Source organism: Rhinichthys klamathensis, unplaced genomic scaffold, assembly GCF_029890125.1.
Source record: "Rhinichthys klamathensis goyatoka isolate OS25496 unplaced genomic scaffold, OSU_Roscu_1.1 h1tg000474l_1, whole genome shotgun sequence".
NCBI lineage: Eukaryota > Metazoa > Chordata > Actinopteri > Cypriniformes > Leuciscidae > Rhinichthys > Rhinichthys klamathensis.
The window spans coordinates 553,584-580,494 of record NW_026606962.1 but is presented as its reverse complement, the minus strand read 5'-3'; the positions used below and the strand labels follow the sequence as shown (position 1 = coordinate 580,494).

General features: G+C 40.6%; 2 protein-coding genes across 2 annotated transcripts in view; both read left to right on the top strand.

Annotated features, from left to right (window-relative positions):
* slc24a3 (solute carrier family 24 member 3) overlaps window positions 1-14,329 on the top strand; it is a 132,845-nt gene extending 118,516 nt beyond the window's left edge. Inside the window, exons 12-17 of the mRNA XM_056236948.1 lie at window positions 671-941; window positions 10,087-10,253; window positions 10,343-10,457; window positions 10,826-10,938; window positions 12,029-12,094; window positions 12,179-14,329. Of these exons, the coding sequence (XP_056092923.1) occupies window positions 671-941; window positions 10,087-10,253; window positions 10,343-10,457; window positions 10,826-10,938; window positions 12,029-12,094; window positions 12,179-12,328 (882 nt within the window). The 3' untranslated portion in view covers window positions 12,329-14,329. The remainder of the gene's footprint in view (window positions 1-670; window positions 942-10,086; window positions 10,254-10,342; window positions 10,458-10,825; window positions 10,939-12,028; window positions 12,095-12,178) is intronic.
* A 2,264-nt stretch (window positions 14,330-16,593) lies between these two features.
* si:dkey-187a12.4 (uncharacterized) lies at window positions 16,594-19,028 on the top strand. The gene is made up of 4 exons (XM_056236949.1): window positions 16,594-16,990; window positions 18,174-18,391; window positions 18,557-18,716; window positions 18,799-19,028. Exons 1-4 carry the CDS (start codon window positions 16,726-16,728, stop codon window positions 19,014-19,016), a joined length of 861 nt encoding a protein of 286 aa, XP_056092924.1. The 5' UTR covers window positions 16,594-16,725; the 3' UTR covers window positions 19,017-19,028.
* Window positions 19,029-26,911: the final 7,883 nt, after the last annotated feature.

Below are 26,911 nucleotides of genomic sequence, written 5' to 3'. Positions count from 1 at the left end.
CTGCACTCTTTCACTAATAGTTGTGTCAAACACAGAACTAGATACAGTACATGCTTAGATTGTGCCTAGTTTTTTTACAGGTGGTTAAACTGAGTTTGATGAACAGCTAAATGTTTCATTGTGCCTCTCACATTGAAGTGTATTACGTAGAATTTATACTCTTCCATTCAAAGTTTTGTTAAAATGTATTTTATTCCTGTGATGGCAAAGCTGAATTTTCAGCATCATTACTTCAGTGTGCAAACATTGATACATTATACTTTATACTATATCATTACTTCAACCGTGATACATTTTTTCATTATACTTTGATAAATAGAAAGTTCAGAAGAACCGTGTTTATTTTAAGTAGAAATCTTTTGTAATATTATAAATGTCTTTATTGTCACTTGTTATCAATTTATTGCATCCTTGCTGAATAAAAGAATTAATAAAAAAAAACGTAATTTCATACAATATTCATACAATGTATCTCGCTTGGAATAAAACTGAAATGGTAATTGTGAGATAAGGATAAAGTAAGAAATAGTCAGATTGTGAGATATAATTAAATCTCGCACAATTGTGAAAAAATTAAGTTGCAATGACCTTAAGTGGTTATTCATTGTAGCTGTTCTATTTATTTACTCAAGACTAGTGTGTGTGTGTGTGTGTGTGTGTGTGTTTGCAGAGGCAGCGTCTGATAAACAGTCGTTTCAGTAACGGCGACTCAGAGGTGACTGTAAAAATCCCTGGAAAGCGTGGGGTGGAGAATGGGCTGGCAGGACCGGACCGAGGCCTGAACGGGCGTAAGGGAGGTCACCATGATGACGACAGGGGAGGAGCTGAAGCTGGCACTGACACCGAAAACGAGAACGAGGACAATGAAAACAATGAGAACGATGAGGAGGAAGAGGAGGAAGATGACAACGAAGGACCCTTCGTACCATACCGCTGCCCCGGTACATTTATTAGTGATGATTGACGAAATTTCTAATTAAGATTTTTTTTGCAAGGTTCTAGGTTTTAGGTTCAACCCCTAGAAATGGCCGTCTGTAAACTGTCCATAGGGGCTTTCGCACCGGAGGAACCTTTTCATAGTTCCTAGAAGTATTGGCGGAAGTACACAGATTTTTAGTTCTAGGAACTAATTTTGCTCCTACTTCAGAGTAGGGTCTAAACCAGCACTATAGGAACAACCAGTGACGTTAGTCAAGTCAAGTCACCTTTATTTATACAGCGCTTTTTACAATATAGATTGTATCAAAGCAGCTTCACAGTGATAACATGAAAATAATACAACAAAGTTTGTTTCTAGAAGAAAATTGCATCATCGTCCACCTTAAGTAAGGCAGATCAATAATATTGTTGAATATTAAATTAAATGTTCCCAACTAAGCAAGCAAAAAGCCAAGGCAACAGTGGCAAGGAACCAAAACTCCATCAGGTGACAGAATGGAGAAAAAAAACCTTGGGAGAAACCAGGCTTTTGGGGGCCAGTTCTCCTCTGGCCAACGAACGAACTGTGTTGATTATGATTCAGGCAGCATTACTGGTTAAAAGTCAGATTGGATCAGAATATTTTTCCAGTTCCATCTGGTTGGAAGTCGGAGTCATCACGCCGGTATGGAGACGAGTTTGTTGAGGATCAGTGCCGATGGCTGTCGAGTCGATGAGGCCATCACAGGGCTGATGAGGCTGGCACTTCAGGGATGCGTTGTGGATGGGTCCAGGTCCAGGTCCACCATATGATCTGGATACGGCCCGGATGAAGAAATATAGAGCTGAGTATCATCAGCATAACAGTGAAAACTAATGCCATGCTTCCTAATGATATCTCCAAAGGGTAGCATTTACAGAGTGAACTGCAACGGTCCTAGTACTGAGCCTTATGGTACACCATACTGAACTTTTTATCGATAAGACATCTCTTCATTTACTGCTACAAACTGATAACGGTCAGATAAGTATGATTTAAACCATGCTAGTGCAATTCCACTAATGCCAACATAATTTTCGAGTCTATTTAAAAGAATGTTGTGGTCGATAGTGTCAAATCAGCACTAAGATCGAGTAACACTAATAGAGAGATACAACCACGATCGGATGATAAGAGCAAATCATTTGTGACTCTAATGAGAGCTGTCTCAGTACTATGGTACGGTCTAAATCCTGATTGAAAATCCTTGCAGATATAATTTCTTTCTAAAAAGGAACATAGTTGTGAAGATACTACCTTTTCTAGTATCTTTGACAGAAAAGGTAGATTCGAGATCGGCCTGTAATTGACTAATTCTGTAGGATCAAGTTGCTTTTTTTAACAAGCGGTTTGATCATAGCCAGCTTAAAAGTTTTTTGTACGTTTCCTAATGACAAAGATGAATTAATGATATTAAGAATAGGATCTATGACCTCTGGAAGCATCTCTTTCAGTAGCTTACTCGGTATAGGGTCTAACATACAGTATATGTTGTCGATTTAGATGATTTAACGAGTTTAGAAAATTCTTCCTCTCCTATAGCAATGAATGAATCGAATTTTTCGTCAGGGAGACTACAATGCACTGCCTGATGCAATACTGTAGTAGACGGTTTCATAGTTATAATATTTTTCCTGATATTATCAATCTTGTAAGTTAAGAAGTTCATAAAGTCATTACTGCTGTGCTGCTTGGAAACGTCTGGGGTTGACCCTTTATTTTTCGTTTAGCCACTGTTTCAAATAAATACCTAGGTTTTTGTTTATTTTCTTCTAATAGGATTGAAAAAAAAGCAGATCTTGCAGCTTTTAAGGCCTCTCTGTATGCAATCATGCTCTCTTTCCATGAAATGCGAAATACCTCTAGTTTTGATTTCTTCCAGTTGCGCTCCATTTTTCTGGCCGTTCTGGGCCTGAGTGTGCTCATTGTACCATGGCGTTGGACTATTTTCTTTAATCTTCTTTAAGCGCAAAGGAGCAACTGTGTCTAAAGTGCTGGAAAAGAGAGAGTTAGGCCTAAAGGTTTCTGTCTTAATATAGAGTTCATTTAAGCTGTCTGGGATGCTGAGATGATGAAACTGATCAGGAAGATTATTAATAAAGCAATCTTTAGTGGCAGAAGTGGTAGGTCTAACATATTTGTAACACAGAGTCGGCTTTGCAGCCTTGGCTAAATGAAGTTTACACTAGACTAGATAATGATCTGAGATGTCATCGCTCTGCTGCAGAATTTCAACGCTATCAACATTGATTCCATGTAATAATATTAGATCTAGAGTATGATTACGACAATGAGTAGGTCCTGACACGTGTTGTCTAACTCCAATAAAGTTAAGAATGTCTTTAAATGCCAATCCCAATGCATCTTTTTCGTTATCTACATGTATATTAAAATCACCAGCAATTAGGGTTTTATCTGCAGCCAGTACTAACTCTGATAGAAAGCCAGCAAATTCTTTGATAAAGTCTGTATGGTGCCCTGGTGGCCTGTATACAGTAGCCAGCACAAATCTCAAACGTGATTCATCATTTACACTAGATATTGTTACATTAAGCACCAACACTTCAAAAGAATTATATTTGAAACTAGACTGCTTAGTAATTCAAAAAAATAAATTACAGCAACACCTCCCCCTTTGCGTTTCAGACGAGGTTCATGTTTATAATCGTAGTCTTCAGGGGTGGACTCATTTAAAGTAATGTAGTTGTTTGGTTTTAGCCAGGTTTCTGTCAAACACAGCACATCTACAGTAGGTTATAGTCTGTAATCATATCATTAACAATAAGTGCTTTTGAAGTAAGGGATCGAATATTCAGCAACCCGAGCTTTATCATTTTTTCATTTGTATTATATCTGTTTTTTATTTGTTGAACATCAATTAAATTTTTACCCTCAGATGGGTTTGGAAGTTTTTTGTATTTCCTAATTCGGGGAACAGACACAGTCTCTATATTATGACATCTAGGTGAAAGAGTCTCTATGTGATTGGATTTATCTGACCTTAGTGACGTGAGAAAGCTAGCAGACGGTCGGTTTAGCCCGTCTGTCTGCTTCCTGACCTGACCCCCGATTCATGTTTGAGCTCGAAGACTATGTGCCATATTACTAGAGAGAAGAGCAGCACCATCCCAGGAGGGATGTGTCATGATACACACACGGGAAACGGTAAGATCCAATTGCAGTATTTTATTAAGGTAATCCGTACTCACAAAAAACAGTCCAGGCAAGGCTCAAACTCCGATTGTCAACCCAAACACAAGAACAAAAACAAGAAACCAGCAAACCAGAACTTCGGAAGTGAAATGACATGTAACAAGGACTCCATGACAAACACTGAACAAACTGGGTATATATACACAGATACTAACAAGGTGACGGGAAACAGCTGTGTGCAATGATCAATAAGTGACAGAACAAGATGATGGGAAATGTAGTATGAGTGAATGATACCGTGGTGAAAGAGGGGACCTCTGGTGGTTACCCAGGGAAACACAAACCAGACACTGTGACATAAAGCAGACAGTCCATCGGGCGGCCAGGTCAAAGCAGACGACCCATCGGGTGGCCAGGGCGAAGCAGACGACCCATCGGGCGGCCAGGGCGAAGCAGACGATAGTCCATCGGGCGGCCATGGCAGAGGCGGCCCTTCGGGCGGCCATGGCGGAGGAACAGGAATAGACCCTGGCTCAGGAACAGGCACAGACACTGGCTCAGGAACAGGCACCGGCTCAGGCACAGGCACAGGAACAGACACCGGCTCAGGCACAGTGTCCGGGGTATCAACCGGACTGGAGGCAGCCATCCTTAAAGGTGTGTGCTGCCCAGGCACACAGGACAGCCACTACATAAAATGTGAAGACAGCCCACTTGGCCGTGACAGGACTGATAGTGGACAGCTCTGGAACAACCAGATCAGGGACCACCGGGCTTAGGACCACCAAAGTCGGGTCATCCGAGACCACTAGGCTAGGGACCACCGAAGTCGGGTCCTCCAGGACCACCAGGCTAGGGACCACCGGGCTTGGGACCACCGGGCTTGGGACCACCAAAGTCGGGTCATCCGAGACCACCAGGCTAGGGACCACCGAAGTCGGGTCCTCCAGGACCACCAGGCTAGGGACCACCGGGCTTGGGACCACCGGGCTTGGGACCACCGAAGTCGGGTCCTCCGGGACCACAAGGCTAGGGACCTCCGGGCTTGGGACCACCGAAGTCAGGTCCTCTGGGATGACAGCGGGCTGTTCGGGGACGGCCTCCGGGATGACAGCGGGCTGTTCGGGGACGGTCTCCGGGATGACAACAGGCTGCTCCGGGACGGTCTCCGGGATTGAGAATTCCCCCTCTGCTGCCTCCTCTCCCTCTCGGTGGCTGGGGAAGAGACACGAAAACCCATACCGCTGGATCTATGCATGACGGAGTCCTTCTGTCATGATACACACACTGGAAACGGTAAGATCCAATTCAGTATTTTATTAAGGTAATCCGTACTCACAAAAAACAGTCCAGGCAAGGGTCAAACTCCAAATAGTCAATCCAAACACAAGAACAAAAACAAGAAACCAGCGAACAAAAACAAGAAACCAGCGAACAAAAACAAGAAACCAGCGAACAAAAACAAGAAACCAGCGAACAAAAACAAGAAACCAGCGAACAAAAACAAGAAACCAGCAAACCAGACACTTCGGAAGTGACATGACATGTAACAAGGACTCCGTGACAAACACTGAACAAACAGGGTATATATACACACAGATACTAACAAGGTGACGGGAAACAACTGTGTGCAATGATCAATGAGTGACAGAACAGGATGATGGGAAATGTAGTATGAGTGAATGACACCGTGGTGGAAGAGGACCTCTGGTGGTTACCCAGGGAAACACAAACCAGACACTGTGACAGGATGAATACCATCACTTTTCAACAGGTCAGGTCTGCCCCAAAAACTTTTCCAATTGTCTATGAATTCTATATTATTTTTATTTTGCGGACACCACTTACCGAGCTCCGGCGAGGGCTTAGCGGTGCGTCTTGGACGGTGAGAGCGGCGTGGAGAAGTTGAAGTCAGGTCAACTTTATGGTAATGAGCTATAACGCAGTTCGGCGGCAACCAATCGGAATTTAGAAGTGTTCCGTTTGAGAGGATTCCAGGGAACGCAGTCCTGTAAACATTGGTTCCGACCACATTAGTTCCCAAGCAAAATAGAGGGAGAGGTTGATCACTTGAATTTGATAAGAAGGCGCGCAACACTATTTATAGGCAAGATTTTTGCGCTAGAACGCTTGTTTTTCAGTGGGAATGCAAATTAGATTAGCACTTAACCATGAACACAAAAGCCACACCACACAAATGGCTTTTAATAGGCTTTATGCACAGCTGCACTACTTCCTGAACTTCAGCCAGCTCCTTGTTTCCTGTCTGACATTATTGGACAAACTGATTAATCCAGGTGTGCCTGACCAGTAACAAATACCAGACACACCTGGGTTAATCAGTTTGTCCAATAATGTCAGACAGGAAACAAGGAGCTGGCTGAAGTTCAGGAAGTAGTGCAGCTGGGCATAAAGCCTATTGGTTTATTTCGTTAGCAAACATGTCACTATAATTGTTCTTTCCATCGATCAATTTCCTACTTTCACATTTAAAAGATTCCATGAGGTTAACTTATACCCTATTTAGTCAGTCTGCGAAAATAATGATCGACATGCTTGTTTGGAGAATCTATTTGTTTTGGTAATCGGAACGGAAGAGCGGTGTTTTATCCCGCGACTACAGCGTCTCACTGTCATTCGATTGACCTGCTGCACGGGCTCTACTACAGCCGGGACAGAACAATGTACAGTGTTCACTAAGCTAGTAGCATCAAAAGCAGTATCTAAAGCCCTTGCACTCTTACAATTAAAGGGATACTTCAGGATTTAGCATTAAGCTTTGTATTAGTAGGAAACCTGTAGTATTTTCGAATTACCATGCTTTCCACCCTCATATTCCCCTGAGACGAGAGATTTATGTATTTTTTGTCTGGAAAAAATCCTCCGATGACGCAAAAATCGTCATTTTGCGTCATCGGAGGATTTTTTGGCCAGAGGCTAAAGACTACAGCCAGTAGTAGGGGCTGTCCCGCATGTTTTCAACCCGCCCATAGAGGGTGGGATCTCACTCACAGAATGTACACATAGTGTGAGACATCTTTTTTTAGAAGCTAAGCTAGCAGGCTCTTGTTCTGTGGAGAAAGCTGAGTAGTGGTAGGGGTTACTATCCTCTTTTTCCTGGACATGTCCGGCCGTCGAGATTGTCAAAATGGCCTGGATTCAGCTTTTGCTTTCTGCAGTCGCCATTCACTGTTTACATTCACACCTTTTGTTTCAATCTAACTGAATTCATTCCGATTGGTGAATCTGAATGTAGCAAGTGATCGGTTGATGTGCGTTTTAACATTGCTAAGAAAATTCCCGCTCCTCCGTGAGAGAAACGAGACCGGTGCGTCTCACAGGTGTCGCTCATCGGTAATCACGCCACCGGCCTCACGCCAATCTCCCGCGGCCCTCAGTCTCGTCCTGCTCGCCACAGTAAACATAATTAATGGCGACTGTAGAACGCAAAAGCCGAATCCCGGACATTTTGGGCGATCTCGAAACTCATCACGGAGACTCACTAGTGGCCTAGACTTGTTGTTTAACTACTGTGCTGGTAGGCGTGGCCTCCTAGGGCAGCGAAGCAAGTGCATTCTGGGAGTCTTTCATCCACATAAGCCAAAAATACATTTTCTGGCTTTTCTCAGTCTAGAAAGCTCCAAATTCAAAAATAATTTCACATTTCTTCTACATAAATGACCCATTTTAAATACACATTCATCTTTCCAGAGGTGAAGTATCCCTTTAACCTCAATTAAAATGTGGATGCGTGTCTCTAGTTCTGAAATCTTCACCGTTAGCCTGACTATCTCCCTGGATTTATCACATGTAAATCTGTGCTGACAGAGAAGGCTATTATAATGGGAAATATTGTATATTCAGGTGAAATAAATCTAGATGTTTGACACTACTAGCTAACTAGGTTTTGACAAATCACTCTATATACTGTACAGGTCTTTATACAAAAACAAACTATGCATAATATATAGTATGTTTACATCTTAAAGAACATGTGTATTGTTCAGTATTGTGTACAGTCTGCATTGTCTAAAGCTGAACGTAACAACTGGCCATGTAGATAATTGCTAACGGCAGCTAACATTTAGTGCAGCCTTTAGTTATCCTTACTAGCCTTCTATCTGTCTGACATGAAAAACACTTCAAGGTCCACACCAGCCTTCATACAAGTGTATTTCTAATGATTCCTCGCTCCAAACGTATCCCTGTAACAGTATTTATTCTCATATCTATTTCTTTACCTAGAGTAAAGAAAGTCCAGTTGAAATTTTCGCAATTTCTCAAAATAAACATATAGGACACATGAGCATAAGATTCTGAACATTTAAAAAAAAAAAAAGTAAGTCTCTACCCCATTCCTGTGAGGAGTTATGGCCGTTTAAAGAAACCACTGAAACGAGCTAAAACAGCTAAAGCTATCTATGTAAACTAGAACAGAATGAATGCTGCTGCTACAGGGATACGTTTGGGATGAGGAATCATCAGAAATATACTTGTTTGAAGACTGGAATGGTCCTTTCAGTTTCCATTACAATATCCATATTACCATTCTTTTCCCAAAACGCTGGGGCAGACCTACCGGTATTCACTAAAGTCTCTGTCACTTACCACAGACAATGATGAGCAGCTTCGAAGACCGTTGGTAACCGTTGGTTTGTTGTTCCAAACTCATTCAAATTACTAAGATCATGGGTGTGTGTGTGTAAGTGTGCCATGATGTTAAATGTGTAGTATGTCTTTTGGAATTTTGAGAGTAGTCAAAAATTAGATTGAAGTTCTGAGCCTGTTGATTGCCAACTAGTAGTGAAATCATCACAGATCCATTTAATTTTGTTTGAATTTTTATACTTTTTTCTGTGGAATGAGTATACTGTTTGGTGAAAAGAATGGCATATTGACTGATGTCATAACTTAGGGGAATAGTTGATTGCCAATGAAGTACAGATGAAAATATTGAAAAAAAAGTGAGAAAACGCCTATTTTTTTGCATGAAATTGATGCAAAATCATGTAGAAATGTGTTTTAAGAGTTATTTTTTCAGTGGATGTTGTCAGCACATGAGTTCTGTGTATCTGGAATGCATTTATTGACAGCCTACCCAATCCACTGAGGATTTGAGGAAAAAAAATATTTTTCACATTTTTCTGATAAAAAATAAAGGGTGCACACACTAAAATGGGCCAAAAAAAAAATCGCAATATTTCCGGCAGAGCAGACACTCCAATTATTGGTTATTAGGGTCAAAGTTAACAGAAAAAACACAAATAAAAAGTATGACAGACCATGTCAGGTTCAACCCATTTCTGAGACTTTGGCTCCCCGACTATATGATATACATGTTACATGAAGTGCAAGTGACAATAAGAGGAGAAGATGACATGACTCACCGTGTTTGTTGACTGATCCTACTCGCTACAGTTGTTGATGGATTTGTCAAGCGTTAGTGTACGCTGATTGGCCAAATGCATGGCGAAACACCAGCACCGGCCATTTTCAAAAAAGCTACGTAAACACACAGATTATAGCCTATATATTTACTCCAGAAACTAACTCTACGAACATGGAAATCAGTTATAGATGGGCCTCTTAACCTTTACGCTGAGGAGAAAATTCAACGCAACTTCGAGGGGACCAAGCAAAACATGATTATGTATTTCTGCTCACCTAGCAACACTAGACATCAACCACATGGCATACTCTAATACCTTTTCATATACTGTCTTTCTATGTATAACAGTTCTATCACAACAACAAGTGCGGCTTACGTCACTTCAGAGTTCCTACTGGCGGTCCGGATGCAACCAGGAAAATGTTCCTAAGGGAACCATTAGTTCTCAGGGAACCACCCTGGTGGCTAGTTCCTAGAACTATCCGGTGCGAAAGCCCCTCATGGCAGGAAGTGTTCTGTAAGCTGCTTTGAATGAGAGTGTTTGATAAAAGACTAATGACTCAAATGATGTTCTAATCTTATGCAGGTGGGGGCTTTAATAAGCTAAAGTGGCTGCTGGCCTGGCCACTGAGTCTACTGCTGTTCTTGACCGTGCCCAACTGTGCCTCGCCTCGTTGGGAGCGCTGGTATATGGTCTCGTTCATCAATTCCACCCTCTGGATCGCTTTCTTCTCTTACATCATGGTGTGGATGGTAAGGCTTGCCGCAGAAATATTGATTTTATAAATTCTTAAACTTCTTTTTTAGAATCGTTCAGTGACCTGTTGACACTTTCGTGGCAGGTCACAGTGATCGGTTACACTATGGGCATCCCTGATGTCATTATGGGCATCACTTTCTTGGCTGCTGGCACCAGCGTTCCTGACTGTTTGGCCAGTCTAATTGTGGCACGGCAAGGTAGGAACGAATGATTATTTCTTCACGCTTTAGCTTTATTATTTACACTCATTCCCTGAATAAAATAATCAGTTTGCTTTGTCGGGAAGAGATTGAATAAATAATAGAATTGAATAAAAAAAAGAATAATTGTAATTAACACATTGTTAATTTACATATACTACCGACATTTTAACAATACAAAGCTACTGATCAAACTTCAGAATTTTTGTATTCCTGCTCCTGGACAGTCGGATGCACAAAGATGCGGAGTCAAAATCAAAAGTGCATTATGGGTGTTGAAGTTTTATTTGCAGATATGAAATTGTTTCTAGATTATGATGATTGTAATATGTTCAGTCTTTAAACTGTCTATCAATCTTTTTCAGGAATGGGTGACATGGCTATATCCAACTCCATTGGTAGTAATGTGTTTGATATCCTGATAGGGCTTGGTCTGCCCTGGACCCTCCAGACTTTGGCCATCGACTATGGTTCCACAGTAAGTGCAAAATGTCGTAATCTTCATTATTGTTTAATGATTCATTTGGCAAATGCTTAACTCTTTCCCTGCAAGCATTTTTCTTTTTTAAGTCGCCAGCCACCGCCAGCGTTTTTGTTCATTTTCACAAAAATGGCATGGCCCCCAGAATATTTTTTTGTATGAATGCAATTGCATGCAATATATCAAAAGAAAGAACAGACCCTCTGCTTTTAAACAAAAAATGTTTTATTATATCTTCATGCATTCTTTTTTTATCAACACTTGAATTTAAGTTTCATTAAAAAAAGCAACATTTTTAGCAAAAAGCTGAGAAAATCACGTTTTTGTCAAAGACTACATCTAGATTCAGTACGATGATCACAACATAGATGGAGTAAATCTTCTTTACCTGTGTTTTGATCTGAAAATACCGTACTCGTTCAGGAGATGCGTAATAACCCCCCCCCCCCCCCCCCCTCCTTATAACAGCGATAACATGGAACGCTGTAAAATCTCGTCAATGGCAGGGAATCGTTTTCTTATAAAAGACAAGATAACTCGTCAATGGCGGAGAACATTGACAGAGACCAAATGAAAAATCATTATTGTTTGTTTAGTTACAACCTTTAACCCGGAAATTGTGTGACATTAGTGATGCACCGAGACCGCTAATAATTTTTGTTATTATTGCCAAAAATCAATATATGGCTAATTGTAAAATTCTAAATTGTTTTGTCTAAATAGATACCCCCAAAAAATGAAAGTTACAAGTGATTTTAATCATCCCAGCATTATAATGTACAATATGAAAAAGTTATATTGGATATTGAGTCTTATTAAATTATTATTTTGTTTTTAAATACTAACTTTATGTGTGTGTTGCTTGATGGCAAACATAATCTAAATATACAAATAAAGTAAATGAGCATAAACAATTAAATATTCAATATCGGATGATATTGATAAATGCAGAATGTTTGCGTTAGTCACGTGAGAGGAAGCAGAAAACTGGAAAACAATTGCAAGTTTAAAGTAGAAATTTAGACAAAAAGGAAATAGCCAATTTTGGTGCAAGTGCAAGTTCTAACATTTCTGCATCTCTTCTCAGATTCACCTGAACAGTAAAGGCCTGATCTTCTCGGTTGGGCTGCTGCTGGCATCTGTGTTTCTCACGGTATGTGAGAGCAATTAAAAACACTTATTCAAACAAATGTCCTTTGAATCCATCTCTCACAAATACCCTTTCTTTCCCTCTCAGGTTCTCGGTGTACATTTGAACAACTGGAAACTGGACAGGCGTTTGGGTTTCATTTGTTTGCTGATGTACGCTGTCTTTCTGTGTTTCTCCATCCTCATCGAGTTCAACGTATTCACCTTCGTCAATCTGCCCACCTGCCGCGAAGAATGAGAAGCGTTCCTTTTCCCGGCCCTCCCTCCTTGACCTTGCGAGGATAATGGCACAAGTCCTTGATCAGAGGCAGACCGGCTCTTGTTCTGAAGGAATATTTATTTATTGATCTAGCTGATCATCTATCGATCCTCTCTTTTTCTTTTCAATGGGTGCAATATTGATAGAGTCTCTGGGTCTGTGGCGGTACAAGAGGAGAGAGGATTGTGTGTGAGGCATGGTCCTGTTGACTGATAATGTATAAAGACTGTTCTGACGGGACAGGAATGTAGTAAAGATGACTACTGCCTGGTTTGATGTGAATACTTTTTGTTTTTCAAAATATTTTGCATATTACATATTTAAAGAATATGATCTAAATGTATTTTATGATGGCATTTATTTTGTTAGCTGCTAATTGACGGAAGAAGAGACTGGACTTGTTAATATCGGTAAAATGATAGATTTATGAGGGTTCTCTTTTTTTGCTGAAAGGTACTGGTGACCTCTAGTAAATACTTGTGAACAGTCCTCTTTTTAATTTGGGCATTACCAAGTCACTTTCAACCTTCATATGACAGATTGATCCGGATGCCTGGGTCATCGGTGTCTACGTTTTTCCAATGAGAATATGTTTACCGTGCAGTGAAGGTAATAAAAGCGAAAGGCTTGAGATCGCTTTTAGAGAGACAGCGGGCATTTGTTTGCACCTGTGTGGAGACACATGTTGGAACGCTACAACCAACATATTTATGTTTAGTGAGACGATATATGGGATTTCCGTAGATGTGTTTATGAACATTCTTTCGTCTCTAACACTCTGTATATACTGAAAACAGAGAAAAGTTTATTTATTAATTTATTGAAAACTATTTATGCACATTGCTTTCCTATGACGTACTGAAACGAAACCAACCCACAGCTGTCCCAAAGAAGAGACCGTTCTGGAGTTTCAGCCAGGCTACGCCGCTTTGTCCTTCAGAGCTTACGTGTCATCCTTTTCTACTGGATTCCTTCTCCTTCATCTCTGAATATTATGCACCCTTTTAGATGCACCTTTGACTTGATGCGTAAACAGTTTCTACTATTTGATATCGGTGTGACGTGACATCCGAGGTAATTGTAGAGATTTTTTGAACACTCAAAACTTCGGCAGGCAAGGGGAAAACATATAAATATATATACACACATATATTTTATACTTAACTGTTTTGACATTTAAGATCGGCCCATTCCCTGTTAAGAGTGAATGGAGTGAGTGAGCCACAAACCTAAGAAGCTGATTAACAGGAACTTGTCCTGGTAAAATGAAGCTAACATCTAACGTTGATAAGACTGTTTCAAATCAAACCATAGATGTAAAACAATCAAATTTGCTCTAGAAGAGGTCAAGTCATTTTTCTCTTAGCATGCCGCTCTAATCTTAGAGTTTATCAAGGAATTTTTCAAGAAATCCTCTCAGTAAAACAAGGATCAGAATTCATTTCCAGGGATGCAGGTAATAATTTGGATTTTTCAGACGTTCTTTATGCTGATGTGACCAGGACTCATTTCTTGGCCTTCTTTTAGAAGGACGATTTAAATACTTTGTTTTGTATGCCTCTGCTTCTGGGGGTTGTAAAAAGACACCGCCACAATGTATCACAGCTGTAAACTTTTAACTGTGGCACAATGTGTGGATGCTTGGACTATTTCTCCTTACAGAGGTTTTTAGTGAGCTGACAAAGTAGCGATTCTATGGACTCTTTTAGTCTAGTTAGAAACGTCATGCAGGTTTTCTAGTCCGAAGGCACATTGCAGGGAAATGTTGTGTTTTATGCACTGGTTGATACTGGGTGTGTAATTGTTTGTCATATTTTAAGGATAGAATTTAGATGACATATCTGGAAGAGTATTGCGGCAAAGTATTTTTATCACAAACGCAACTTTGTATTTTGTAACGCAAAATGTTTAGAACTGTTTCCTGCTGTTAAAAGTCTGTAGGCCGTGCTTCAAGTGAATTCTTTAGCTTAAAAAAAACAACTAATTTGTCAACTTACTGTCAACGTAGTTTTAGCATGTTTAAAATCAAAGGTCACATTTTTGTAGGTCATTCTTTTATCTATGATATAAAAAAGAGGATAATTTTTCCCTAGGTTGGCAGATTATATGAGCAAATATGAACATTTTGTTTTCTATATTACTCATAATAGACATTAGGCCTAGTTTACTTCCCAAAAATGCAACAGGAGGCCTAGGGTTTAAGCAATGTGATATTCCTGGTAAATATAAGCTAGGTGTAATCCAAGTAGAGTGTACGAGGTGTGTTTGGATGCTGAGGATTGTTAGTTCATTATTTTCTTCTTCGTAAAGCAGGGTATTATAAGGAAGATTTCGGGAAGGCAGGGTTTAATGAAAAGTTTTGTTCAACAAATGCAATAATGTGTAGATTAATTACTGTGTTTGTGTTTTTTCTTGTAAATCCTAAACATGACACATCACATTCTTAGAGTCATATATATGCTACTTACTTTCAGTAAGGTTTGACAGAGTTTGTGCACTCTATATGCTCGATATCAAGGATAGTAAAAAGAGGCTTTGAGGTGCAACTAAATTAACAATCACTGCAACTGTAATGCTTCAGAATATGAGCACTGCTGCTTACAGGTTGTGGGACATTAATGCCTATGTTTATGGTTGCAATATACCAGCCATAGCGATCTACAGATTCAATAGTTATTATGTACTGATCGATGCTATTTGGTCCTCATCATCACTTCTGAAAATCAAAGTGCTGCTGTTCGTTTGTACGCACAAATATAATGATAATAATAATGGGGGCATGCACAACCAATTAGCCCACAATTAGACAAGTTACACTCCTATTTCCTTTTCTTGTCTGCTGATATTTCTTCATGGATTCAGGCATATTTTAATAAAAAGTGACTTTTACAGGGTGATGCATTGCTGATGTACATAATTATACAAGAAAATGTCTTCATATTTTTTGTCTTTGCCTGTATATCTGTTGACAATATTTTCATAGATACTGTACAATGTTTGGGTCCTTTATTTGTTTATTTTATTTTTGTTGTTGTTGTGTTGAGGGTTTGAACACCCTTGGTTTGCTAAGTCGCATGGGATATTTTAATATAAGGAATTATTTATGTTCATTACTATTACACATTGTTGAGCACTGGACGGACAGCAGTGAAATTAGACCTCTTAGATTATTGCATGTTTTCATTTTTCTTTTTCTTTTTTTCCAATGGAAAACTCTCCAATGAAAGCATAGATATTTCATTCTGATTAATTGATGTCTTCTGCATTTCAGGAATCATAAAAAGAATGGTGGTTGGCTTTATGTACTAAACTATTTTGTTCAGGTGTTTCAGTTGTATATCAGAGTTTTTTTTTTTTTTTTTTTTGCTACTTGAGCATAATTAAAATGATCTTTGCTGAGGTAAACACTATTGTTCGCTAATTGTCATTTCAGCCATAAAAACAGGCATGTTGCTTTCACTGTATAAAGGCATCTAATAAATGGATTGGTTCTACAGAGATAAAGATATTTCCAAAATATCAAACCTACCCGTAGCCCTCACACAAAACTGTTGTTATTAGTTGATTTAGAGCAAAGAAGTCTGTAATTGCATGTTTTACGCTACTATATTTGTTGATGACATTTTCAAACATTTAGCCATCATAAGCACAGATGCATCTCAAACAACATAGCCTATTACACTTCCTTGATTTGAACATGAATATACTGTATATTGGCATGAAAACATGGATAAGTGAGTGTGTAAGAGAAAGAAGTATAATATATAAAATAGTAATACAAGTAAATAGAAGGGGGGAAAGAAGAAAAAATAAATATAAACAGAAAAAGGAACAGCAATGAGATAATCATATAAATAGCATAAAAGCTTTGCATATAGTGCGCCCCTAACTCACTATAATTTTTTATATCTATCTGAAATAACAAAAAGTTGGGTTTTTCTTTTGCACATTTTTGTTTATGTATATGGTATTTCCCCGTAATCAAACAAAGATTAACAATAAAGGCCAGATTTGTTGGTAATCTTTGTCTATAAAAAAAAAAAAAAAAATCTTTTCAGAAAAGTAAACTTTCATGCCTAAGCATTTACAAAGGAAACATTCCAAATCTATCCACAACATTTTGATTAAGTTAAATTTAACTGCGCGCCTGTAAGCGACGGGTGACGTCACGATATGCTTGTGGGAATTGTAGTTCTTTCAAAATTCCCAACGTTCTGCCAACGTTGCTGTGACGTTTGCGTAACGTGATACGTGCGCTGGCTGGGGACAGTTTGATAATCATTTCCGCCTATTTCTCGCATATATCGCAGTGTTTCTCAAGAGTAGCAAATTTTGCATAAAGTGCTATTTGTAAATTAATAAATACACCCGTATAAATGGACCCAAACAGTGTCGGTCGTTCGAGCTGGGCCATAAACCGCCGGGCGGAGGGTTTAGTGAGTAAACACATGGCAGAAATGGCACAGAGACGCTTAGCGGTGCCTGAGGAGGAGGATATGAACCCTCTGCCCGGAGACTTGAGAAGGAGCGCAGAAGACATCCCGGGGCGGGCGGAGGTGAATTTCAGCGCGGATTCACAGTCCTACAATCCTGCAGGAGTGGCAGAAAAGTTAATGCTAGAGAATGCATCTTCATCTTCAGGTACTGTAGGCAGTGAAAATGACCACTTTACATCGCTTTTCTTAAATCGTTATGGATTTGTGTTGTGTTAAAATGTCTTGACTTTAAGTTTTTTTAAATGGAAGTTATACTCTATCTATTTAAATATATAAAACATCGAATGATTTTAAACCTCCACTCTACTTCAACCTCCTTTGAACCTCCTTACAAAAAAAAACCCCTCAGTCACCATGAAATCAAAACTGACTTTTAATTTTTTATGGAATATTGCAGTATTTGTTCTAAATTATTTATCCATGTACAACATTATTTTTTTATTCATGTACCCTACTAAACTTTAATGCAAGTTACTTTTCTTCTCTCTTGCAATGACGACATCTCTCTGATGACGCGTTTACTGGCGCGAGGGCGGGACAACCTGTCAATCACATGAGATCGCAGGAATAGACCTTATTCACAGCAGCGCCATCTTTGATTTTTGACGGAAGTGGGAGCGAGGCTGTCTTGGCTGAGCTGTACTATTTAATGTGTTTTTGGATTGTTCTGCTGACGAAACACTGCTGAACTATATATATATATATATATATATATATATATATATATATATATATATATATATATATATATATATATATATAGGCTATAGCAAAACGTTATATATATATATATATATATATATATATATAAATAATATAGGCCTATATATAACGGAGCTAACAAGATCTTTTGATGCATTTTACTTGTAGTTTTTTACCACAAAATCTGTTAAACATGATTATTTTAAAACTAATTTGAAATAATGCGGACTAATGGCTTCATACATAAGCAAATACTATCGATTAACGACCTCGTAGCTTGCAGTAAGGCTGTCTTTAATGATTTATAAGTTGTTGTTAAAATGTAGTTTTTACATTCAGAACTTGCCTGTTGCACTCTATAGCAAACAATGAACCAATGATTCAATCAAGTCCCTATGTTAGAGTACTGTCAGATGTACAACATAAAATTCCTGTTAATAGAATAAAATGTGTACTGTATATAGAAACAGCCTACAGAAACAACCCAGAACACCTTAGCAACACTTAACACCAAGTAGACACATGGATACCTGCACACAAATGGAACTCAACTGATGCAGTTGATATCAATGCTGAATTTTAACCTTTTGTAGGTCTTCACTAAATCTACCCTTTTACAACTACAGAGACAGCGGCCCACAAGAAAATCATATCCCTTCTTATTGAGATCAAGGAGGAGCAACAGAGGCAGTGGGAAGTTCTGAAAGACCTGCAGGCCAGGATTCATGGACAAGTGTGTGAAGAGGAGGACGAACCACTTGACATAGATCTGCCACTGAGAACTATGGAACAGCTTGATGAAACGGAGCAGCATTTAGAGGATACTGAATCTCAGAGGAGAATGGTAAATAATAAATAGGCTACTGTAAATCTACTCTTCAATTTACAGTTTCTACAGCACATGTAATAATGGGTTATGTCATTTTGTAAACCTCAATCAAACATTTTCTTGTAACACACTTCCCTTCACCTGTACTGAGTATTGTTTCATATTTTGATTTTTCCATAGGTGTCACATCTCTCAAGGATGGGCGGAGCCACGGTGGATGATGCGGTCCGGCGTCTTATGCACGCTGTTCTCTCTTTCAGTGTGGGCTCGGAGCTCAACTGGGTTGGCAGAGGACAGAAACGGAGCTTCAGAAACACCAGACTGCAGGGAGTTTTATTTCGTAAGCAACCTTTAAAATTATGTTTCAGTACAACAGTTTTAGATCTTCATGTGAAGTAATGTTTCAACTCTGTTCTCTGCAGGTGCCTTGAAGAGGACACCCGTAGGAAAGGAGGCCACACACCACCAGTTTGCTGATGTAGTGAAGAAATGGTTGCGGTTTGCCCCTTTCCGACAAAGAGGAAGTGGGCGAAGACCACACTGGAAACCTGTTGAGTTCATCTGTCCCAAATTTGACAGTACTGTGGAGGATCATAACCCGCTTAATCTGGAATCTGATGAGATTCAGGTCACAATATAATTACATTCAGTGCTCAAACACTTTCAGCACTGATTACACTAAATATTGTATCACTAAATGTAAAAAAAAAACGGTAAAGTAAACTCCGTGAATGAAGAAATGTGACCCATCCTGGCAAAATGTGTCGAAATGCGCACAGGCTAATTACAAGCTACAGGCAAAACAAGTGAAATATGTCAACTTTGATCAAATTTGTGGTTTTCACAAAAATTTGTTCATTAAGCCCTTATCTAGCGATCCCAATGCTCCAAATAACAATTAAACATCCAAAAGTATCTTTATTTGTACGGTCCATGAAAATTGCCATTTTTCTCTGCTCGCTTCTCGACGACTACAGCTTCCCCTTAGCACAATATTCATAGCAAATTCTCGATGGCATGAGTTTGAACCAATGCAATGTGATTTTCAAACTCATGCTGATATAAACAAAATGATCTTGCACTGACTAACACAAAGTGTGCGCGCGAAGATGCCTCAGACGCACAGAATTACAGTATTTCATTTCATAATATCACTCTTGGCGTGTATTAACACAAACATTATCTGTCATGTCTTAAGTGAACGTTTGGTTAACTGTGGGGCAGAAAACATCTGATGTGTACCATATTATTAGATTCGTTCAGTACAGTAGGTCTGAATATATAGGCTGTCTGTTGCTAGGTGATTTTCTTTTGGAACCTTCAGAAAGTTTCACCTCGATTTTTCTCAAAATTGACTTCGCTGACAATCGATTTCAAACAGGAAATCGATCATTCTCAGTCATTTTTGGTCTGATTCCAACAAATCATACATCATTTTGAAGGTTTCTTTAATAAAGAATGTGAAAATAACAAGAACTAATTTTTGAAAATTTGCTCATGGCGACTCATTTTGCCAGCACGGGTCACAAACCAAATGACAAGACTTTCAAAGGATGAATGTTACTTTTTTGTCATATTACATTCTTCTTAATATAATATTTTCTTTCGTATCTTAAAGTTATATACTGTAATTGCAGCATTGCCCATTAAAACATAATGGGCAAACGTAAAACAATCTGTGTCTTGTATAATGTTTGCTTTGTGCCTGCAAATATATTTTAAATATATTGTAATATGTTTCAATTTAAACAATGATGGCGATTTATTTCAGTTTTTAAAGTTTTGAATTAAAATAGTTTTGCAATCCATTTTTCAAGTTGGAAGTTGTTAAGAATGTTATGTGTTTTGCATGGTTTGGTGCCATTGTTTAACAATAAATGGACATCAGATTTAACCCTCTGGGGTCCTTCATTTCAGGGTCACACTCAGGGTCTTCGGGACCAAATGGTCCGGAAGGGTTTGATTCATATTTATTAAAAGAAAATCATATATATATTTTTTTTACTTGTTTTTTATAAAAAAATTTCTTTTATTTTTTGGTGTTTTGAGAAAATTTTATGATTTATAATTAATATTTATGCAATAATTATGACCCATTTTTTCCCATTGAATATAATATAATTTTTTTATAAATATGTATTATTTTTTATTATTTTTTTAAAGCTGTATTTCATTTTAGAGTCAAGCCTAGGCCTCATGAAAACAATTTTTGAAATGAGATGGATGCCATCTGCTGGACACACTGAGCATTTTTATCACGCAATAGCACATTTTTACCACTAGTGGATTTACAGCTCTCTGTAGAAAGGGTTCAGAATTCTTGTGAGTTTTGCACATCTTTGACAATTTTTTTCAGGTTGTTGATTTTAAAATATAATAACAGATTCTCAAAGACTATTTTTGTCTTGTTTTTTGTTTGTTTGTTTGGTTTAAATGGTAATTTGAAGTGCCAGTTTTACTTTATAATACAGATTATTATAAATATATAATACAGTGTGTGTGTGTCTGTTTTGCACTCTTGATGTTTTAGAGATTCACCCCTTCACTGTTGAGTCCTTTTCTCTGCATCCTGGCTGATTTGTAGATTGTATGCAAAAAAAAAAAAACTCTGACAATTTCCCATTCATTTCCTATGGGGGTCATTTTTGACCAAAGAGCAGAAGTGTGACGACCACTTAGCATGCTTGGATCATGACCTCAATATTTTTTGTTTGTTCACATACCTAATACCATAAAAGTCACCTAGTTTCGTAACATTCCGATGAAGCTGTGATTTTTAAAAATTCAAAACATATTTATGTAATCTGAATTTATTAGTGTGTTTGTGTATAAAAGTGTGTGTGTGTGTGTGTGTGTGTCTGTTTTGCACTCTTGATGTTTTATAGATTCACCCCTTCACTGTTGTGTGCTTTTTTTCTGGATCGTGGCTGATTTGTTGATTGTACGCACAAAACAACTCTGTATTGTCACATTTTTGTCAATTTCCCATTCATTTCCTATGGCGGGTCCATTTGGACCCGAAGACCCTGAGTGTGACCATTTTTTTTACAACCACTTAGACTATTCAAATCCTGTCCCCAATTTGTTTGGGTGTTCATATACCAAGTACCAACAAAGTCACCAAATTTCGGACCATTCCGATGAAGCTATGATTTTACACATTTTTTTATTTTTTATTTTTATTAAATTCTTCGGGTCCATTTGGTCCAAAGAACCCCAGAGGGTTAATTAGTTCAAACATGAAAAAGTTAATAAGTGCTACATCACAAAATATAGCAGATTGCTTTACACAACAAAAAAACAAAAATTACGTTTCTCAAATGTAATTTAATGACTTTGCTTAGTAAAAATGAATTATTTTAGAATTGTCTAGTGATAAATTTGGCAATGTGAATAGTTTTCTAAGAACTTTTGCTTCCTGATATCATAAAAACAGGTTTAAAAAATATCTCTGACTTTTTTTTGTGTTCATAATGCCACTCTTTTCTATTTAAGCGATACAGTAATAGAACTCTCTAAAAAAAAATATACAAATTAAAAAAACGTAAAATAACCTAACTGCATAGTGTGCATAACAATTGGGTATGTAGCTTACATTTACATTTACATTTAGTCATTTAGCAGACGCTTTTATCCAAAGCGACTTACAACTGAAGACTAAACCAAGCGAGTCATCGTGAAGAGACAAAAACAATGCAAGAAGTGCTCAAAATACAAAGTTTAGACATTGCTCGGAGTAGCATAAGCCAGATAAGCAAGGATTTAAAGGAAAAGGAAAGAATTTGAAATTTTTAGCTGTGTTCAGAATGAACCAATCATTAAGCTCATGTGAAATAGTACACACCTGCCTTCACCTGAAGTGACTCCAAATAAATTGTAGCTGGTCTTATAAGATTTTTCTGTCATCTTCTTGGTTGCATGCTATTACAAGAACCATTGGCCACAAAGAGTTTACAAATCACTGACCAGGATCTCATTGTTGAAAAGTTTCACTCAGGTGAGGGCTACAAATAACTTTTTTTGAGGCATTAGATATGCCATGGAGCAGTCATCAACAAGTAGTGAGAGTACAGTGACATTATCAAGAACAGGATGTCCCTCCAAATTGATGAGAAGACAAATAAGGGAGGATAGGCTGTCAAGCCTACAGCAACATTAAAAAAGGAGTTGCAGATCTTTCAAATAGGTTCCTCCCTACATGTTGTGACAACTAGGCCTATCTCCTCTTTTGTTCATTTGTCTGGGTTATAGGGCAGACCTCGATTCATATACCAACATGATCTCATTCCTAAATGACAGTGATTTGCCTGTGTGTTGTGTATTAAACCTTTTTTTTTCCCACAAAAATCACACCGGAACATTCAAATCTACATTTGCGCTGCTTGCTGACCCAGACTTTGTCAAAGGTATGAAACCGCTTCACAAACACAGTCTTTTCAAACTTCACACAGTATCGTTATCTCTTTGTTACACGTATTCATATTATCACCGAAGTGGGATAAAAGTTTATAATTCGGATATAAAAACTGATGTCTACAGAAGCGATCAAAATAAAACGACTCGGTTACTAACGTAACCTCGGTTCCCTGAGAGGAGGGAACGAGAATTGCGTAATAGCTTACGCTATGGGAAAACTCCTTTTCTCAAGAAATATTGAAGTCTTTATGTAAAACGCATTGCAGCTGCAGAGCATACAGCAATGAGCGAGGCAGCTCGGTCATTGGCTGTGCTGCGGCAACTGCACGAACCTATGACGGGGCGACTCTGAACCCGCTTCCAATGAGCGTGCTTCGCGCCCACGCGCGTCAGAGCCCGCCAAGATGGGCGTGGCCAAGGGCTATATATTGGGCGCCCCGTCGTCTGAGTTCTTTAGGTTCAATCGACTGAAGCAAACTGACCAAGCACAAGCACGGCAGATTACGCAATACTCGTTCCCTCCTCTCAGGGAACCGAGGTTACGTTAGTAACCGAGTCGTTCCCTTTCGAGAGGTTCCTCCTATTGCGTAATAGCTTACGCTATGGGAACACCATGTAAAACGCCGTGCGTGCTGACTTCGCTCTATTAAGCCGGAGGCAGATGCCTGAGCCTTCAAGCAAAGTAATTATCCAACGAGCCAGCCGAAGGCGGGCTTTATAAAGGACAACGTGGAACGGCCCAATGGGAGCGTCCAGAGAAACACACAAGCACATTTTTATGTACTGTCATGCATGAAAAATCCTCTACATCAGTCAGAGACGGATTCTATGAGGGAGGAGACAATGCTCAGCATGTACACACCCCAGCCTATGCATAGTTAGACCGACAGTATGTTAGAGTGCAATGAGGGGACCTGTAGGTTATAAAACCTGATAAATGTGGACGGTGAGGCCCAGCCTGCTGTCGCACAAATATCTTGAATGGGTATCCCACTCGACCACGCCCACGAGGAGGCCATGCCTCTCGTAGAGTGAGCTCTGATGCCCAAGGGGCACTGAAGGCCCTTGGCTTCATAAGCCAGCGCTATAGCATCAACTATCCAGCGCGATATTCTTTGCTTTGAAACAGCGAGACCTTTGGTGCGGCCGCCAAAGCATACGAACAATTGCTCTGTCTATCTGAACAGGGCAGAACGTTCCAAATATACTCTGAGCGCCCTGACCGGGCAGAGTAAATTAGCGTCGCTTTCGTCTGCTGGAGACGATAGCGCGGCCAAACATATCACCTGTGCTCTGAAAGGTGTAGAGAGCACCTTAGGAATATACCCGTGTTTTGGCCTGAGGACAACCCTGCTGTCGTTAGGTCCAAACTCCAGGCAGGCAGCGCTTGATGACAGCGCGTGCAGGTCGCCCACTCTCTTGACCGAGGCGAGAGCCAGCAAGAGAGCAGTTTTGAGCGAGAGCTGTTTAAGGTGCACAGTTCGGAGGGGTTCGAACGGGGCACGCTTGAGTGTGTCCAGGACCGTGGCCAGGTCCCAGATCGACACCGAGGGGGGGGCGTGGGGGATTTATCCTCCTGGCGCCCCTCAGGAAACGAACAACTAGGTAGTTTTTCCCTAGTGTTCGTCCTTCTACAGGGTCGTGTGATGCCGCTATGGCAGCCACATATACTTTGAGCGTGGAGGGGGTGCGGCCTGCCTCCAACAGCTGTTGTAAGAAAACGAGCACACTCGGTACTTCGCCAGCAGCCATATCACCCTGTAGCCCAAGACTGGTTGCCCACTAAAGCTAAGCAGGGCTGAGCCTGGTTAGTACCTGGATGGGAGACCTTCTGCGAAAACCAGGTTGCTGCTGGAAGAGGTGTTAGTGAGGCCAGCAGGGGGCGCTCACCCTGTGGTCTGTGTGGGTCCTAACGCCCCAGTATGGTAATGGGGACACTATACTGTCAAAGAGCACCGTCCTTCGGATGAGATGTTAAACCGAGGTCCTGACTCTCTGTGGTCACAAAAAATCCCAGATGTCTTTCGAAAGAGTAGGGGTGCAACCCCGGCATCCTGGCCAAATTTGCCCAGTGGCCTCTGTCCATCATGGCCTCCTAATCATCCCCATGTGTATATATATACCAATTGGCTTCATCACTCTGTCTCCTCTCCACTAGTAAGCTGGTGTGTGGTGGGCGTTCTGGCGCAATATGGCTGCCGTCGCATCATCCAGGTGGATGCTGCACATTGGTGGTGGTTGAGGAGATTCCCCCTTCTATGTGAAGCGCTTTGAGTGTCCAGAAAAGCGCTATATAAATGTGATGAATTAATCATGTCTCAGGGTTCAGGTTCCTGGATTTACACCAGTCACTGAACACCTTCCATTTCTGGGCATATAAGCGCCTCGTAGAGGGCGCTCGCGCCTCAGTGATGGTTCTCAACACTCCACTGGGGAGGTTCCCGGGAACCCGTTGAGGGGCCACGCATGGAGGGCCCACAGATCGGGGCGGGGATGGAGGATCATCCCGTTGGCCTGCCTGAGGAGGTCTAGCCTCAGTGGAATCGGCCATGGGGCAGATTGCATCATCTGCATCAGTTCTGGAAACCACGTCTGGTTCTTCCAGAGCGGGGCTACCAGGAGCACTGCACATTTCTCCTCCCTGATCCGACTGATGACCTGAGGTAGCATCGCGACCGGAGGGAAGGCATCCAGCGGGCGGCTCGGCCAGATTTGAGTGAGCGCGTCTGTGCTCTTTGAAAAGAAGAGAGGGCAGTGCGCATTTTCCTTGGAGGCAAAGAGGTCGACCTCTGCTCTGCCAAAGGTTTGCCATAACCACTGAATCGTCAGGGGGTGGAGAGACCATACTCCTGGGAGAACTTTGTCTCTGGACAGCATGTCCGCTCCCTGGTTCAGAACACCTGGCACATGCGCTGCTCTCAGCGAGCGCAGGTTGCGCTGGGACCATAGGAGGAGCTCCCTGGCCATCGAGTGCAGGGAGCTCGATCTGAGTCCACCCTGACGATTTATATGCGAAACTACCGTCATGTTGTCCGTTCGGACTAGGACGTGCTCGTCCTTCAGGTACGGGAGCAGGGCTCTGAGAGCCAAAGCGACCGCTTTCAATTCCAGACAGTTTATATGTAGGCGCTTCTCCGGGTTTGACCACAAGCCGGAGACAGGCCTGCCCTCGTAAAGGGCCCCCCAGCCTATTTTGGAGGCATCTGTCGTGATCATTTTTCTCCTTGTGTTCACGCCCAAACTCACGCCGGACTGATACCAGTCGACAGCTTTCCAGGGCGTCAGGGCTTTTATGCAGCCGTGATTCGCTCTGATTAAAAAGTGGCCCGAGCGCCACGCGTGAGTGGGGACACGGCTTTTGAGCCAGCGTTGGAGAGGACGCATGTGCAACAATCCTAGCTGGAGTACAGCTGATGCTGAGGCCATGAGACCGAGCATCCTTTGAAATCGCTTGACGGGGGCGCGCGCACCCGCTCTAAACGATGTTGCAAGGCGCCGGATAGTGAGCGCGCGCTCTGACGAGAGGCGCGCCGTCATCTGCACTGAGTCTAGCACTATTCCCAGAAAAGAAATATTCTGGCTGGGGGATAGCATGCTCTTTGCAAAATTGATTCTTAGACCCAGGCAATCTAGGTGACTGATAATCCAAGACCTGTGTGTCACTAACTGGCTCTCTGATTGTGCTAGGACTAGCCAATCGTCGAGATAATTTAGTATTCGCACTCCCCGCTGTCTCAGGGGGGAAAGTGCTGCATCCATACATTTCGTTAATGTACGGGGTGCCAGTGACAGGCCGAATGGTGGTACTGGTATGACTGTCCCTCGAAAGCGAATCTCAGAAAAGGCCTGTGATGAGGCGCTATCGGAATGTGAAAGTCAGCGTCTTTCAGATCCACTGATAGAAACCAATCCCCTGGGCGAACTTGCGCGAGGATATGCTTGGTTGTTAACATTCTGAACGAGCGAATCATTAAAGCTTTGTTCAGATGCCTGAGATCTAGAATGGGGCGGAGACCGCCATCCTTCTTCGGGACGAGAAAATAGCGGCTGTAAAAACCTGCCTCGCTCATAGAGGGCGGGACTGTCTCTATAGCGCCTTTCTCTATCAGTTTGAGCATC

Excerpts from the sequence above, each read along its gene's own strand:
- si:dkey-187a12.4 (XM_056236949.1), top strand. The coding sequence starts at position 16,726 with ATGGACCCAAACAGTGTCGGTCGTTCGAGCTGGGCCATAAACCGCCGG. Across the intron at positions 16,991-18,173 it reads GAATGCATCTTCATCTTCAG|AGACAGCGGCCCACAAGAAA; the intron begins GTACTGTAGGCA and ends TTACAACTACAG. Across the intron at positions 18,717-18,798 it reads ACTGCAGGGAGTTTTATTTC|GTGCCTTGAAGAGGACACCC; the intron begins GTAAGCAACCTT and ends TGTTCTCTGCAG.